This window comes from Pan paniscus, chromosome 16 (genome assembly GCF_029289425.2).
Source record: "Pan paniscus chromosome 16, NHGRI_mPanPan1-v2.0_pri, whole genome shotgun sequence".
NCBI lineage: Eukaryota > Metazoa > Chordata > Mammalia > Primates > Hominidae > Pan > Pan paniscus.
In genome coordinates, this window is record NC_073265.2 from 46,350,987 (window position 1) to 46,368,912 (window position 17,926).

At 36.7% G+C, this 17,926-nt stretch overlaps 1 protein-coding gene across 8 annotated transcripts in view; it reads left to right on the forward strand.

Moving 5' to 3' along the window:
- Positions 1 to 17,926, forward strand: part of TCF12 (transcription factor 12) — a 371,464-nt gene that overhangs the window by 171,844 nt on the left and 181,694 nt on the right. For all 8 annotated transcript variants that reach the window (XM_003827877.8, XM_008953204.7, XM_003827878.7 and 5 more), the window contains one exon: positions 1,243 to 1,345. In XM_003827877.8, the coding sequence (XP_003827925.1) occupies positions 1,243 to 1,345 (103 nt within the window). The remainder of the gene's footprint in view (positions 1 to 1,242; positions 1,346 to 17,926) is intronic.

The window sequence follows — 17,926 nt, forward strand, 5'->3', positions numbered from 1 at the left end:
AGTTATTTAGCCCTCTATTCCTAGCCCTTTCATTGAACTGACAGCATGCCTGCAAAGATAGTGAGGCCTGTTTCAGCCACATTAATGTCCTCTTAAATGGTAGCCTGCAGTCTGGGGAATGATAAATGTTCAGTGATTGATGATTTTTTTAGTCCCCGGGGATTCTGGGTGGTTTCTGGTTTCTGTGAGCCAGGGTAGTTTTTTCTCTTACTTGGGCTTCGTATACGTTTTTCCGGTCTTTACCATGTTGGTTTTAGATTGGCAGAGATATATATGACCTGCAGTTTTAATTAATAGAGTTCAAAGCCTTGTTTAGAAACAATATGATTTTGGAGGTAATGCTGTACTTAAGAGTGCGTAAAAGTCTTGAGAACCAGGACAGGTTTCATTACATAGTAATTTTGTAACACTTGTTTTTGTTTGTAAACTTTATCTTTTTTCCCCTTTGCTTTAAAAAAAATATGCTTTAAACTATAAGGAGAAATGTAATAACAGCTACTCTGAAAAGTAACATTAGCTTTATTGTTTTTAATGGTGTTTGTAATTTCATTCTTAAGAATTTAAATCAGCTATTTTTAATAATTGTTTTACTTTTTACATGGCTCAGTTTCTGTAGGAGTATATATTGTTCTACTACAGTAGTATTAAAATGAGTATAAACAGACCTTTTTTGTTGAATATTTGCCATTTAGGAAAGGATTCATTTCTAGCATATTGATTGTGAATTAGTTTTAGTATTTTAAGTCAAACTTGTAATTGCCTAACCCTTTATTTTTAGGGTCTGGGGGCAGGGAATGAATAGGAGGATAAAGATAAGCATTTCCCTAATTTATTACAACTGAGAAATATATTTTCTTAATTTATTTAAAAAAATCCATTGTACTTTCCCTTTGGATGTAAAGTAATCTTAGAGGTAATTTTAGTAATAGTTTACAGAATTCTTATAGCTCCCCATCCCATCAGAAGAGCTGATGATACTTTGAAAACATTCGTGCTCATGGTTAGTGTTTATTCATAGAAACCCACTTTTCTTTACGATCAATAAAGAAAATGTTTTTTGACTTAAAATCTTAAAAGGAATAAAAGAAGCACTTCTGCTGTTAGCTTTTCAAATAATGAACAAGAAACTTGGTCAGAAATGACCATGTGTAAGTCTGTATATTAATTAGGTGAGTGTCATTATGCTCAATTAGCGGGACTGCCAAATAATCTCTTTAATACTCTGATCTTTTTCCCCCCTAGGGTTTTACAGACAGCCCTCATTACAGTGATCACTTGAATGACAGTCGATTAGGAGCCCATGAAGGCTTGTCCCCAACACCTTTCATGAACTCAAATCTGATGGGTAAGTTGGTAATTCTCTGCAAGTAGTCTTCTCAAAGCTTCTTTGGTCAGAGACATTTTTTATCCCTTTGTCCAGGAGGGACAGGTAAGTATCTAGAAGAAAGTTCTTGAGTTTCTAGGGGCATCTAGGGCTTTTCTTGTTCAGCACAGCTTGAGGATCAAATGTCCAGAAAATTTGGGGTCTACTCTTAAAGCATTATTGTTTTGGTGTCAAAAAAAGAAGTGGCAGTGTTTTGATTGTCAGTTTTGGCAATGTCTTTGTGACCTCAAGCATTACATGTTTTCTGGGGCAGAGAAGTGTTGTTTTAGGGGCATTTGTGATGTTACTATTTCTCTTAACAGTTGTATTATGTTGTAATTAAAAATGTGACATAGCAGTGATTTTAGGCAGACTTTACTTGCATTGGACAATATTTCTCCTGGCACAATTTGATTAAAACATAGTATATTTAGATATTGCAGCATTGTTTTAAGCACTTGGCTTCATACTAGGACTTTTTTGAAGTTTTGGTTTGAAGAAGTGAAGTTGCACTTTCAAGAAGGGTATGAACTACCATCTAAACTTGATTTTTATGTTTAGGCAAAACCTTTGTGGTTAATCATGCTCTGCAAAACACACCCCTCCTTTCCTTTCTCCTTCTCTGTCTCAAATGAAAGTTTAAAGTTGTTCAGTCTAAAATTATAAACCCAAGCTTGTTTTTTTCAGTTTGAATACCTTTTTTTTGTGTAAATATTTTACCCTTTTGCAAAACCTGATTGAAAATAATCTGTATGTTTTATGATTTTTTTTCTTGCTTATGCTGGGGCTGAAAATATTACAAAAACTTTTATCTGTTTTACCAGTTATAACTATTTTTACCAGTTATTGGCATCATATAAATATGGAAAGTTTGTGTAATTGACATTGATTTCATTACTTATTTTATTTCTTAAGGACATGACCTATATTGTGATCTTAGAATCGTCCTTTTAAGACACAGCCATACTAATCTGAGTAGATTACCCAAATCCCAAATCCTGGTGGTCTGCAATTTATTTAAAATGATTTGCTTTGCACAGTCTTTGTTTCCCTTATTCTGTATAGTGTCGAGGAGACAGAATGTGGTAGTCTAGTGTGGATTTTGCCGAAGGCGGTTGACAGTTTGAAGCCAGAAGAACCATTAGAGTATGACAGAAGAGTGAAAAAACTGACACAAGCAATAAAACTTGTGTTTAAAATCACAATTTGTTTCAGCGTAAATAAATGCACATAGAAAATCATGGTATTAAATGTATTATCATTCCAGATAAAAAATCAGAGTTAGGTTTACAATAAATTATTTGGCTAGGGAAAACTTTCTAATTTATTTTTTAAATTTTCAATTGAGCTTGCCATCAAAGTAAAATCGATATAACACTCCAAATTATTTCCTTTCGGAGTATAACTTTTCCCCAAGTAGGATTTAATTTATATTAAGTGTAGTAGGGCAAGTAAAAGTCAGTGTTTTTGTAATTTTGGATTAAACTAAGCTTTCTTAATTGAGAATATAGCTCTGAACTGTGAAAAATCAGAAATTGCTCTTTTTGTATTTATGTTCTTACCTTTATTCTTCACTCATAGAGATGACTTTTAGGCCCAGTGGAATTTCATCATTAGTACAGCTTTGTACCAAGGTGACGATTAAAATTTTGTACGGGACAAGTGTGGAAATTAAATGAATCCTAAGAGGTATGCATGTCAGTCAGTTGCTCTGAGCAGATGTTGACTAACAATATTTCTGTAATTCACTTTGAGGTAACATTTTCTCAGTTGGAGCAATTACGAGCATGTGCTTGTTGGTTTCTTTAGTTTTCAGATAATTATTAGAATACTTTCAATAGTCATCCATACCCTATGTATAAAATCAACATCTAAAAAAAGTATTGAAGTAAATAAATATTTGTAAGTAGATTGATCTCTTAATTCAAGTGAAAAAAATCTGCATTCATGTGAACTACGTTGTTTAGGTACTACTTTGTATCAGATGCAGATATACAAACCATACATTTTCTTTTCTTATTTTTGAGACAGAGTCTCACTTTGTCACCCAAGCTAGAGTGCGGTCGCATGATGATGGCTCACTACAGCCTTGAACTCCTGAGCTCAAGCTGTCCTCCTTCCTTAGCACAACACCAGCTAATTTTTTAATTTTTAATTTTGTACAGATGAGGTCTCACTATGTTGACCAGACTGGTTTTGAACTCCTGGCCTCAAGTGATCCTTCTGCCCCAGCCTCCCAAAATGTTGCAATTATAGGCATGAGCCACCATGTCTGGCCCAGACCATACGTTTTGTTTGTGAGTTTTAACTACCTAATGTAAAAATGTTTACTTATACATAAAAGAAGGAGAGAGAACCCTGAAATGATTAAGCAGATAGGTTCAAAAGAAATTCACTGGTCATTGGCAATATCTGATATACTTCACTTCCTTACCTTTATTTTCAGTAAAAATGATCAAATGAGGTACCTTACTGTAAACAATCTGCACGACAATAGCTTGCTTTTGGAAATGAATGCCTCTTAAATCACAATGCAGTTCCATACAGCAACAGGCAATTCAACTTGATATGAGCTGAAGTAATTGAACTGACACCCAAACATGTGGGTTTATAGCAATATATAGTTACAGTGGATAGACTGACTTTTCTGGCCGTTTGTTAATTTAAGGGAGTTTCTGGCTGAAAAACCTAAATTATTAAAGCTCTGCTGAGATGTGTATGGTAGTATTTGAAGCATTTGGAACTGTTGATAACCAATCATCGCAACAGGTAACAGTTGAGAGTGGTGCTGCGCATGATGAATGTTCAGAAACAGCTAAAACTAATAAGAAAGCAGTAACATTTCATGTTGCTGTCAACATATAAAAACACCATTAAGTGGGGGAGGGATTGTACATCTAGGGAATGTTGTTATTTTGAGTATTATGTTCAGCCATAAGCACATTTGCCTGAAGAAACAGTGGATTATAAAGCACCACTGTCTTCTGTGATAGAGCTTTCAAATACTTTAATGATTTTGTACATTGCAAAAATGAGAAATTTTGTCTAACAAGGGTTGATAATGATTCAGTAATGAACAATTTGCAACAGAAAGTGCGTTTATATATTCATGTAGATATTTTGAAGTGTTTTATGCTGAATCAGTTAATGTTTCTTTTATGAATTGCAGAAATCTCCTGTGGATATGTCAATATGGGAAAGAGGGCTTTTCTTATGTTTCGAGTGAAATAAGTACATCTTTTTGGCACATCACTAGGTAATTAGCATCAAGCAGTTCTGTACTCTAAAATATTAAAACTGTATGAAAAGCTTTGACCGTAGCAGTGAATCCCATGGTCATTCAAGGCTACTATCAATCACCAAGTAGCCTTGTCTGTCTCAAGCTTCTTCCAGCTCTGGTCCATTTCTCCACCCTTGATCCTCTCATTAATTTCAGTAATACTTGTTTTCCTTTACCTTTTGATCATTAGTCATATTTTTGATGATGGGAGGATCAGTTTACTGGTTGAACTTAGAAACAAATTATTCTCACAGAATTGCCTGGCTTCCATCCCCAAGTGATTGTGTAATAAACTACTATTATCTTTTTAATCCCTCCATGTTTTATAAGCTTTACTTATTTTAGGATGTATGTATGTGTATATGTGATAAATGGGAGACTTAAGGTGTAAAATTATCTTCGGTTTTGCTTGTTTTTTGAGACCCTTAATTGTGTTCCTTTCTGAGACACTATTTTGCCTCTAGAGATGGTTTGTTAACAATTTTTCTTTTAAAGAGTGAATGTAATATGTGGTGGTACAGGGGGAAATTGCAGGGCTGAGAGTTAGGAGGTGTGGATTTTAATCCAGATTCTGAAAATACCTTTACCTTTCTGATAGGGTAATGCTGGGAATTCTCAGAGGTCTTGTACAGCTCTAGAATTTTACAATTCCATAATCTCATAAATTTAATAACTTTTATTCAACCCTGAAAAAGGCCACAACTAGAATTATAACTGCTATTTTGCAAATGATTAAAACTAAGGCAGAGGACAATTAAGTGTTTCTTTCTGAGGTCACAAAGCCAGTAAATGTCAAAACTAAATGTAGAACTCATATCTCCTGACTCTTAGTTGAATGCTGTTTCCATTAGGCCACACTGTTTAGGTGTTTAAGATACCTGTTGTTTCTTCATATCTCAGATTTTTTACTAGCTCAGCATTTTCTTAAACCATGATTATGGAGACACTGATCTTGATGGATGACCGTGGAAAAACGGTTCCACAGTGAAATAACTTTGGACATCATTGCGTATCAGTTGTTCCCTCTTAGAAATTCAGATTGTACTTTGGAATGTTAAAGACTCTGAAAAAAGAAAAAGCTGATTTAACTTTTTTAGCCTACGACACCCCAAAATCACATTAGGCCCAGAAGGCTTTTTGTAAAGAGCGTCATTAGCTTCTGAGAAACTAGTTTTCTATAGGACACTGGGAAATGTTTCTGGTTATTTAAAGGAAAAAAAAAAGATCATGAAAGTTCTCTGAAAAGTAAAATAGCATCATGTTAATAGAATTGCTATACAGTCATCCCTTAGTATCTGTGAGGGATTGGGTCCCCTGATGCTCAAGTCCCTTATATATATATATAAAATGGTATAGTTTTTGCATATAACCCACACATATCCTCCTATATACTTTAAATCATCTATAACTTACATATAATACCTAACACAATGTAATTGCTGTGTAAATAGTTCTTATGTTGGATTGTTTAGGGCATAATGACAAGGAAAAAAATGTCTGTATACATTCGGCACAGATGCAACCATCCATTTTTTTCCCCTAAATATTTTCAAATTGTGGTTGATTGATTTCACAGATGTGGAACCCACAGATAGAGGGCAGACTGTATATATTGTTGTAACTTATTTTAGGCATGTTAACTCATTTAACAGGTTGGGTCTAATTGCTCAAGTATATTACTGTCAAACCTCTGCTTATAAGCATTTGACTTATAAGCAGACCAAGTGTCTTCCCATTGCTGCTGGAATCTCTTTGCTTAACTCCACTTTCTGTATCTCAGAACTTAAAGGGCACCTCCGGTAAAGCTTCTGTGTTTTATTTCCATTTCATTGTAGATTGCATAGGTTTCAGTGGATTTGTCTGGGAATTTAAGCCCAAGTACACTTTTTTTCTGTATATTTGGTACCTCAAATAACCAAATTTCAAAGAAAATTCTTCTGTAAACTTGATATTGCTTGCAATATAACCTATGAAAAATTCTGAAATCTCCTAGAGTTACAAAATATGTAGAATCACCATTTTCAGACTATCAAAGGGTAATACAACCCTGCCCTCAAAAGTTAACTCTTTTGGCTTAGTGGGGTGGCTCACATTCCCAGCACTTTGGGAGGCCAAGGTAGGAGGATTGCTTGAGCCCAGGAGTTTAAGACCAGCCTGAGCAATATGGTGAAACCCTGTCTCTACAAAAAATAAAAAAAATTAGCCAGGCATGGTGGCACATGCCTATGGTCCCAGCTACCTGGGAGGCTGAGAGGGAGGATTTCTTGAGCCGGGTAGGTGGAGATTGCAGTGAGCCAGATCACTTCACTGTACTCCAGCCTGGGCAACAGATCCAACCCCGTCTTAAAAAAAAATAATAAAAAATAAAAAAAATATGTAAGTTTGATATACTTGAAATTTCTTCACTAGATGAGATACTGAAAATGATTATAAAGTGTCGAAGGGAAATAGTATCTGATTTGACAGTGTTTCATAAGGATGAGGCCTTTTACTTTTTCCAATGTTTTAATAACCCTAAATTTCATGAAAGAATATGATTGTATATTCATTGATCTACATTCTCTGACCTTTGGCTGTGCTGACAAACACAAAATGTTGGCACCAAGAGAAACTTGAGAGAAAGGAGCCTAGATACAATTGAAGGCACTAAAGCCAAGAAAAATGAAATTACTTGTTAGTTTGAAACATGGCCCTGGCCAGGCACAATGGCTCACCCCTGTAATCCCAGCACTTTGAGAGGCTGAGGCAGGTGGATCACCTGAGTTCAGGAGTTCGAGACCAGCCTGACCAACATGGTGAAACCCCATCTCTACTAAAAATACAAAAATACCAAAAAAAAAAAAAAAAAAAAAAAAAAACCAGTCAGGCATGATGGCACATGCTTGTAATCCCAGCTGTGTGGGAGGCTGAGGCAGGAGAATTGCTTGAACGCAGGAGACAGAGGTTGCAGTGAGCCGAGATTGCGCCACTGCACTCCAGCCTGGATGACAGAGCAAGACTCCATCTCAAAAAAACAAAACAAACAAACAAAAAAACAGAAAAAGAAACATGGCATTGACCCTCTTGATTCTGACTAGCTCACAGTCCCTTTCCACTACGTTGCTTTTTTCCTCTTTTTAACTTCTCGTGTTCAACCATTTGTTTCATCTGCTACCTTTTTCTACAGTATAGCTCTGCTGTCTTTTTCTTTCTTTCACTACTGCTCAACTCTCATTAACCAGTCTGAGTTGTCGAGTACCTTCCTCCATCTTTTTTATGTATTCATTCCTCCATTTTTTTCTGCCCTTTACCATGCCCTTTTTCTGCCTTTTACAGAGGAAAGTACTGTGTGGTAGAATATTAAAGTGAATAATATTCAGTCTATCTTTATAGACTATTATTTTAGTGTGATAGAGGGATAAGAATTTCAACAATTAATATACGTGGCAGAATGTCAGTGATACGAATAAATTCTTACAGACATTCAGAAGAGATTACATTCAGGCACAACCAGAGGTGATCAGGAAAAGTTTTATTGTGGGTCGCATTTATTCCAGTCAGCACTCTTTTTGTTATAAGTGACAGAACCTAACTTAAACCGGGTGAAACAAAAAGTGGTGTTTATTAACCCATTTATCTAAGAAGGCTAGGAATAGATTGATTTGGAGCATGGGAGACCTAGGGGTTTAAACAGTGTCATCAGCCCTCCCTCTTTCACCTTGCAAATGTTTCGTTGAAAGAATAAGAACTGGAGAGGCAAATAGGGCCAAGGAGAATGGATGTGAGAAGTGGGAAAATTTAGGAGTACAGTGTTCTGGTCTCTCCTTCTCTAGATCCCTCACTCCAGTATTTCCAGATTGCTCTAAATTGTTCTTCATGGTTGCTATATTGTAAGATACCTTATTCCTTACTGGTATGGAATGTTTTTATTCAGTGGACATGTGCATTTAATTTATAACATCCTGTTCCTGGCAGTATCGTCTTTTTCCATGCCCCTGCCCTGCCTCTACAGCCTAAAAAGCAGTTCTCTTTCTATGGTTAGAATGAATTTTGATAGCCATTCTCTGAAGCTGTTTCTGTGAGCCAGAGATGACCTGAAGGCTTCTTTTCTACCCAGTCTGAGAGAGACCGAAGTAATACTAACGCCTTAGTTTGAAAGAGGTTCCACACTTTCCAGAGTACTCCTGTATGGACTCAGATCCCTCTTATCTATGGATAATCCGTCCTAGAATGAATTACTTGAAAGAGTAACCAGGATTTCAGAAAATATAGGGAAAAAATATATTTTATTTGAATTTTTAAAAACTATTTCAAAAATTAAAATTAAAATAAGAATATAATATTAAAAAGTGAACTATATATTATTCACTAGGTCTTAGAGTAAACAAAGAATTAGTTGTTGATTTTTTTAGCGTATTCTTCTCAGAAAATTTATATGGTAATACTATATATCCTGTATTTCACATTTGAATCTTGTTGATTTTGCCTACTATTTCTAACTCAGGTCGTAATCCATTAGTGACTTTATATTTGATTAAATGGCTCTTTAACACCTTTTTCAGGACCTCATGAAGTCTTCAGTCTTTTGCATGGTATTCACCTTATAGTAGATTTGTTTTGTTTATATATTATGGGATATTCAACAGAAGATTGATCAAAGCAATCAACTCTGGCTTGAGACAACCGTGCTATCTATAGAGGATATTTCATAGAGTTTTTTTTTTTTTAAGTTATCTGGTCTAATGGATTTTTTGGTGAGCTCACAACATTGGCTTAACTATGCATCCTTGCAGACTCTAGGGACTTAAATCAAGTGGACCACCTTTACTTTTACTTGTTTATCCAGTGCATTTCCTCATTGTCACTTGGGTGTGCATTGTCTATGATCAGTAGTCATCTTTATAGATCCTTATTGTTTTATAGTGGGCCAGTTGCATAGATCTGATAAATGGTTCTTCTTTGAATCTTCCCATTGTTTGTGTCTAGTTCTAACCAAGTGAACATGAACTCCTAACCAGAGATGTTCTGAGTTCTGCCTGTAGGGAGGTGGATGACAGGGGCCGTGGCTACTTGGTTGCTAGAGAACAAGAGAAAGATTGCTTTTAAGGAGCTTTTGTAGCTTTACAGTTCTGCTATATGCGTAGAATTTCAGAAGCACACCATAGCACGCAGTTGAGAATTTGAGACACTGTTTTGATTTAAGAAAAGTCCTAGAGCAGCATTAACAGATCATGCCTCCTATGTGGTAACATTTCGGATTCACTTCCTCTTTTTTTTTTTTTTTTTGAGTAGAGATGAGGTCTTGCTGTGTTGGCCAGATTGGTCTTGAACTCCTAGGTTTAAGTGATCTTCCTGTCTTGGTCTTCCAAAGTGCTGAGATTATAGACATGAGCCACTATATCTAGCCCAGACTAACTTCTTATAGTAAAGATGCGGCCTTCATCATTTAATAAAGGCTTTCAGAATGTTTTATTTAAAATAAATGGTTTCATATTAAAATTCTCATAGATGTTTGAACTGGATAAATAATATATTATAAAGAATAGAAGTAGGGGGAGGTATTCCTGGTACTTACTCCCCATACCCTGAAAACTCTAGGGCCTCTTTCAAAGTGAAGAATTAGCAGTAGCTTGATTAGTGGTCACGGTATTTATGTAAGTTTTAATTAGCCATCAAAATAATTTTTTAAAAAAATTTGAAAGCATATACTGAATTGCTTTGGTTTAAATTGTACAAGTATTACTATTGTTTGAAGGTTTCCATTACATTCTGATCTTTAGTTATATAGGTTTTTTACTACATTGCTGTAGTTGAATAAGCCTCACATTTTATGTGAGGCCCCATAAAACAATTGATTATTTTGAGTGTCAATTCACCATTTTTGTAATCTCCTTATTTCCACATCTCAGCTTCTTTTTCTTCTTGGAAAATTCAGCCTTTGCCTTTCATAATTCATGGTTTTTGTGACTTCCAGGTTGGTATTTGTTGTTTTTATTTGTGATTTTAGATTTTAGGGAGGCTTTTTTTGATGGTGGTGGTTTTTGTTTTTTGTTTTGTTTTGTTTTGTTTTTTGAGACAGAATCTTGCTCTGTTGCCCAGACTGGAGTGCAGTAACACATCTATGGCTTACTGCAGCCCCAACTTCCCAGGCTCCAGTGATCCTCCCACTCAGCCTCCCAAGTAGCTAGGACTACAGGTGTGTGCCACCACACCCAACTAATTTTTAAAAAATTATTCTTTGTAGAGACACAGTCTTGCTGCGCTGCCCAGGCTGGTCCGAACTCTTAGGTTCAAGCGATCCTCCAGGCTTGGCCTCTCAAAGTGCTATGATTACAAGCGTGAGCCACCATGCCTGGCCCCTGATTTTAGGTTTCTATGAACACTAGAACTTGCCATTCTGCCTGTATTTCAGGACTTTCTGATACATACGCATGTGCACGCGTGCGTGCACACACACACGTGCATATGCACCCACACACATATATATATGGGGCTGAGTTTTTAAATCTTTATCTTGAAAAATGTTTCTTTGGGTATTTCCATATACATGATATGGTTTGGTGGTTCCACAGTCATTCTTGTATTACGTATTTGTTTTTTAGTTTGAGTATACCTCTGGAGGATTATCACACTTTCAAAGTTCCATGAAATTTCTAGGGAGTGACAGTTAAATGGGAGTACATTACTAGTCCACTTCACAGCAAATTAAATCGATTAGTTAATGTATAGTTAATTGTAAATTTTATTAGTTTCTCTTACATACTTTTCCACACTTGTCCCTGGTATTAGGGATTAGCAAACTATACACAAAGAGCCAGATAGTAAATAGTCTAAGGTCTGTGGTCCAGCATACCAATATCAATGATAATCGTATAGGTACTTATATAGCTACTTAAACATGTAAGTAGTTATATGTTTATGAAGTAGGCCATAAACATATAATTCATGGCTTATCAACTAAGCCATAAACATGTAACTACTTACATGGTTAAATAGCTATATAAGTACTTATATATCATTGATTTGGGGCTATAAAAATAACAGTTGGTGGTCTGGATTTGTTCCATAGGCTACATTTGCCAGTCTTGCTCTAGATAATTTAACAAAAATACTTGAAATAGCAGTAACTCTGCCAATTTGTTGAAGAGTTAATAAGTTACATATGGCCGGGCGTGGTGGCTCACGCCTGTAATCCCAGCACTTTGGGAGGCTGTGGCAGGTGGATTACCTGATGTCAGGAGTTCAAGACCAGTTTAGCCAACATGGCAAAGCCCCGTCTCTACTAAAAATACCAAAATTAGCTGGGCGTCGTGACGCGCACCTGTAATTCCAGCTACTAGGGAGGCTGAGACAGAAGAATCACTTGAACCCAGGAGACAGAGGTTGCAGTGAGCCAAGATCGCATGACCGCACTCCAGCTTGGGTAACAGAGCACGACTCTGTCTTTAAAAAAAAAAAAAAAAAAAAGTTATGTATGTGAAATTTTATGGAAAGTACCAGGTTTTTTCTTTTTTATTTAAAAAACAAATTCAGACGTGATGGTTGGTGGTTGTAGTGGTGAATTATTTCTAAAGTTTCTGGAGCTATACTGCCTCTATACAGAATGGTAAGTTATCAGTTAGGTGAGTTGTTTTTCTGTTGTTTTGTTTTCAAATATGGGCAAATTTCTAGGCAAATGTCAGATTTTTTCTCTCTGAAATCCTGTGTTTCCCTTAGTTTTCTATAATCAGAAATCTTTCAGAAAAAACCTGCTTCTCAAGATAGCAATATAAGATTGTTAGCTTTAGTGTATCGAACTGCTATATTGGGAGAGGAAAAGGTGAAAATTAGGCTGCTTAATAGAGGTGTGGCAGTTGGGCAGTCGCGTCTCTATTGAGCAGCCTAATGCAGACAGAAGCCTTCAAAGAACAGCTGCAAAGAGTCTATCGAGGGAATCTATAATGAGAGGATAGTGTGAGAATTGCACAGTAATAAAAAAAGTACACTGTTGCTCTAGTGAAAATCGGTACTGCCCAACATATGAGAATCTCCCCCAAAGGGTATGTACAATAAAAATACAGCATTTTCTAGACTGTGTATAAATAATTTTTGTAAGATAAATGTAAATTATGGATTTTGATGCAGTTTATGAAGTATGTAATTTTAAAATTCCATGTACAGTGATTAATGGTTAGTATTTGAAGAATTTTCTGAGTATTATATGCTATTCATTTTCAACTTAAGGCTGTCTTCTGTCTTAAGGATTTAATTGGGACCCTGCCTCTACAAAACATTTTTTGAAACATTAGCCAGATGCAGTGGCACCTGCTGTAGTCCCAGCTACTTTCCACATGTACATTTGGAAAAGTTAAACGCAAATTGTATAAAGAAAACAGTCCCAAACGCACTTATGAAGATGGATTTTTATACCCAATAAAAGAAGACATTGTATGTTAGCTCTACCACAATGGAATTTAACCCAAGGAAGTAATTGAAAATACACGTAAAGATGCGTATGCAAGAATGTTTGCCCCACACAGTATTTTATAAAGAAAAATTAACATCACCCAATATGGGACTAATTAAGTTATAATATGATCATATGATGGATAACATTGCACTCATTAAAACTTACCTTTCAGACTGGGAGAGGTGGATCACTTGAGGTCAGGAGTTCGAGACCAGCCTGGCTAACATGGTAAAACCTGGTCTCTACTAAAAATACAAAAAAAATTAGCTGGGCGTGGTGGTGGAAGCCTGTAATCCCAGCTACTCAGGAGGCTGAGGTGGGAGAATTGCTTGAACCCGGGAGGTGGAGGTTGCAGTGAACCAAAATCACGCCACTGCATTCCAGCCTGGGTTACAGAGCAAGACTCTGTCTCAAAAACAAACAAACAAAAAAACACTTCAAAATAGTATTTTGTGATAGGATTTTCTACAGTATTTCATAGTGGAAAGGCAGAGTAATGTATTATTGCAGTATGTGTAGATTATAAAATCTAAAGAAGAATATCAAAAAGTTAACATTGGTCTGATTGGAAGTTAGTATCAGGAGAGACACCGTACATGTGAAAATATAGTATGAGCATGTATTTATACAGAAAAAAATACTTAAATAAGACTATCTCATAACATAATTGGAAGATAGAGGAAGGGAAAAAATGTTTAGCCACAAAATCCAAAAATATTATTGGCAGACTTTTCTTGGGAGGCTTAATAAGATAGTTGTAGCAATATACTAAGCACGTTGATTCTTCAGCAGGATTCCCTGTGTGGAGCCACAAGAATAAATTTTTTTTTCTTTTTCTTTTCTTTTTTTTGAGATGAAGTCTTTTTCTGTTGCCCAGGCTGGAGTGCAGTGGAGCGATCTTGGCTCACCACGACCTCCACCTCCCAGGCTCAAGCGATTCTCCTGCCTCAGCCTCCGGAGTAGCTGGGACTACAGGCGCGCACCCAGCTAATTTTTCTACTTTTAGAAGAGATGGAGTTTTGTCACGTTGGCCAGGCTGGTCTCAGACTCCTGACCTCAGGTGATCTGATGGCCTTGGCTTGCCAAAGTGCTGGGATTACAGGCATGACCCACTGTGCCTGGCCATAAATCTTTATTTTGTTTAACTTTTACTTGGTCTGAGTGATCTCCTTGTTCTCCTTTGAGCAGGATTTAGGCATTCTTCACTGTCCCTCTCCTTTTCTCATCTATCTTGCTGGTCTTTGGTGGTGTTTTTTTTTTTTTTTTTTTTTTTTTCCTGTGAGATGGAGTCTCACTTTGTCACACAGGCTGGAGTGCAATGGTGTGATTTCTGCTCACTGCAACCCCTGCCTCCCGGGTTCAAGCAATTCTCCTGCCTCAGCCTCCCAAGTAGCTGGGATTACAGGTGCCCACCACTACACCCAGCTAATTTTTGTACTTTTAGTAGAGATGGCGTTTCACCATGTTGGCCAGGCTGGCTTTGAACTCCTGACCTCTAATGATCCTCCCACCCTGGCCTCCCAAAGTGCTGGGATTACAGGCCTGAGCTACTGTGCCCGACCAATCTTGCTGGTCTTTATCTTCCTAATGTGTATATGCTGTTTAGCTTTCAAATTCTAACACAAGTTCTTCCTTTTATATGAATAACCTTAATAGATAATGCCTTGTATCGCCATGTCTTAATGTTCCTATAAACTTGATTTTCCAGTTAAATTGCAGCTCCCTGGTGAGGGAACATGTCTTTAAACCTTTGTGTGTGCCTCATTGTACCTGCATAATTATGTAAAGTTCTTTTTGTGGTGGTGGTGGTGTTTTTTTAGACGGAGTCTCACTGTGTCACCTAGGCTAGACTGCAGTGGTGTGCATGATTTTTGCTCACTGCAATCTCACCTCCCAGGTTCAAGCGATTCTCCTGCCTCAGCCTCCCGAATAGCTAGGATTATAGGTGTGCATCCCACACCCAGCTAATTTTTGTATTTTTAGTAGAGACAGGGGTTCACCATGTTGGCCAGGCTGGTCTCGAACTCCTGACCTCAAGTGGTCTGCCTGCCTCAGCCTTCCAAAGTGCTGGGATTACAGGCCTGAGCTACCACGCCCAACCATGAAAAGTTTTTAATAAGAAACGCTGGTTTGGTCTGTATTTATGCTCTTGAACAAGTCACTTAGAGTCTTATTTTTCTCACTTGCAAAATGGGGACATCAGTGCAAGTTTACAGGACTGTTGGATTGAACATTGTGGCCACCTCATAAACTATAAAGTGTTCCATAAATATGAGTTGTTATGTTCGTTATAAGGGGTATTTAAAAAGTGGTTGATTACTGTCAGCATAGGGATACAAAGCAGATCACATGGGAGACAGTAACAGCTCCTGTCTAGGACCAAAGCAGCCAGAAATTAGAGAAAAGGTTGAGTAAATAATTACTCCACATCTATACATGGCATATTACACAGCCTTCAGAGTCATATCCTTAGGTGCTGATAGAAAGATCTCTGAGATACATTAAGTGAAAAAAGCTAAGTGCAGAGAAGCTTGTTCTAATTTGTGTTAGAAATGATACGTATCTAAATGCATTGTGGTATCTTGGATTGGATCTTGGAACAGAAAAATTACATAGGTAGAAAAAATAGTGAAATTCTAATAAAGTCTTGAGTTTAGTTGATAGTAATGCTCTAATGTTAATTTCTTAGTTTTGACAAAGGTAGCGTGGTTACGTAAGATGTAGGGGAAACTGGATGAAAAGTACATGGGAATTTTCTGTACTAACTGACGCTTTTCTATAAATGTAAAATTATTCCAAAATAAAAAGTTTATTTAAAAAATAGTAGGCACTTTTGCGTTTGGCTAGAGTATCTCTGAAAGAATATACAAGAAATTGCCAACAATTATTGCCTTCTGGGAAGAGAACTCCCGGCAGGCAGAACAGGAAAAGAAACTTCACTGCATACCCTTTTGTATTTTGTACCTTGTGCCTGTTATTGCCATGTGCATGTAAATTGCTCAAGGTAATGAAAAAGACAGGCCACAGAATGGGATATAAAAATATTTGGAAAAGACATGTCTCATAAAGGACTGCTGTTCAAAATATATAAAGAACTTTTAAAATGTAACAAATAGAAAACTTGCACTGGGTTAAGAAATGGGCAAAAGACCTGAACAGACACCTCACCCAGGAAGATAATAATAAGCCTATGAAGAAATGCTCAAAATTGTATGTAATGTAATTAAGGAATTGTAAATTTAAATGACAGTGAGATATCCCTACACATGTATTAAAACAACCAAAATCCAAAACACTGACAACACCAAGTGCTGGTAACAATATGGAGCAACAGGAATTCTTGTTCATTGCTGGTGGGACTGCAAAATGGTATAGTCACTTTGGAAGACAGTTTGACAGATTCTTACAAAACAAAACATGCTCTTACCATACAGTCCAACATTTGTGTTCCATGGAGTCTACACAATGAAGTTGAAAATTAATCCACACAGTAATATGCACATAGAAGTTTATAGCAGCTTTGTTCATAATTGCCAAACCTGGAAACCACCAAGATGTCCTTCAGTAGGTGAATGGATAAATCATGGTACATTCAGAGAGTGAAATATTATTCAGTGCTAAAAAGAAATGAGCTATCAAGCCATGAAGAGAGATGGAGGAACCGTAAGTGCAGATTACTATGTGTAAGTGCAGATTACTATGTGAAACAAGCCAATCTGAAAGACTATATATTGTGTAATTTCAACTATATGACATTCTGGAAAAGGCAAAACAATGGAGACAGTAAAAAAGATCAGTGGTTGGTAGGAGTTAAGGGAGAAGGAGAGATGAATAGGATTTTTAGGGCAGTGAAACTACTCTGTATAAAACTTTAGTGGTAGATATATGTCATTATGTTTTTTCAAACCAATAGAATATACAACACCAAGAGTAAACCCTAATGTAAACTATGAACTTGGGGGGATAATGATGTGTCAATATAGGTTCATTGGCCAGGCATGGTGGCTCACACCTGTAATCCCAGCACATTCAGAGGCCAGGGCAGGAGGATCACTTGAGCTCAGAGTTCAAGACCAGCCTGGGTAACCTAAGGAGACCTTGTCTCTACAAAATAATTAATAATAATAATAATAATAATAATAAAAATAAAATTTTAAGAAATTAGCTGGGTTGGTGGTGCATGCCTGTTGTCCTAGCTACTCCAGAGGCTGAACTTGGAGAATCGCTTAAGCCCAAGAATTGAAGACTGCAGTGAGCCATGATTATGCCATGGCACTCGGGCCTGGTGACAGAGTGAGGCCCTGTCTCAAAAATAAATAAATAAAATACATACAAACATGCATTCTGAAGATCCATGAATTTCTAAGTCAAGAATATTTTTAAACTTTTATTTTTAGGAAACTACAATTCTAATGAGTGATATTAGCAAGTGAGAAGAACTTTTTGGTCAACATTTAGTCCTTCCCCTTGAGTGCACCGCACTCTTGTACCTTTGGGCAGTAGGAAATGGGAAGCATCAAAGACCATCAACAACTTGAGAATATTCAAAAATCAAGATAATCTGTATTTCAGAATTAAGTACTTACATAAAACATCTTAGTAAGAAGACATATAGATATGTAGGGTGAGGGAAAGGCAGTACAGGAGAAAAATATTGGAACATCTCAGAGTTAATTCTTTGGTGATAAAATTTTACCTAGGGCTGATCCCTATCACCTTTCTTCTCCCCGTACCCCCAACCCTAGAGGCAAGATAGAAAGACACAAAAACAATTAATATCTGGGTCTGTCCTCAAGTTTACTGGGTGAGAAGTGGGGTTTGAGGGTTAGGTTTTGACTGTCTTTTATAATGTCAA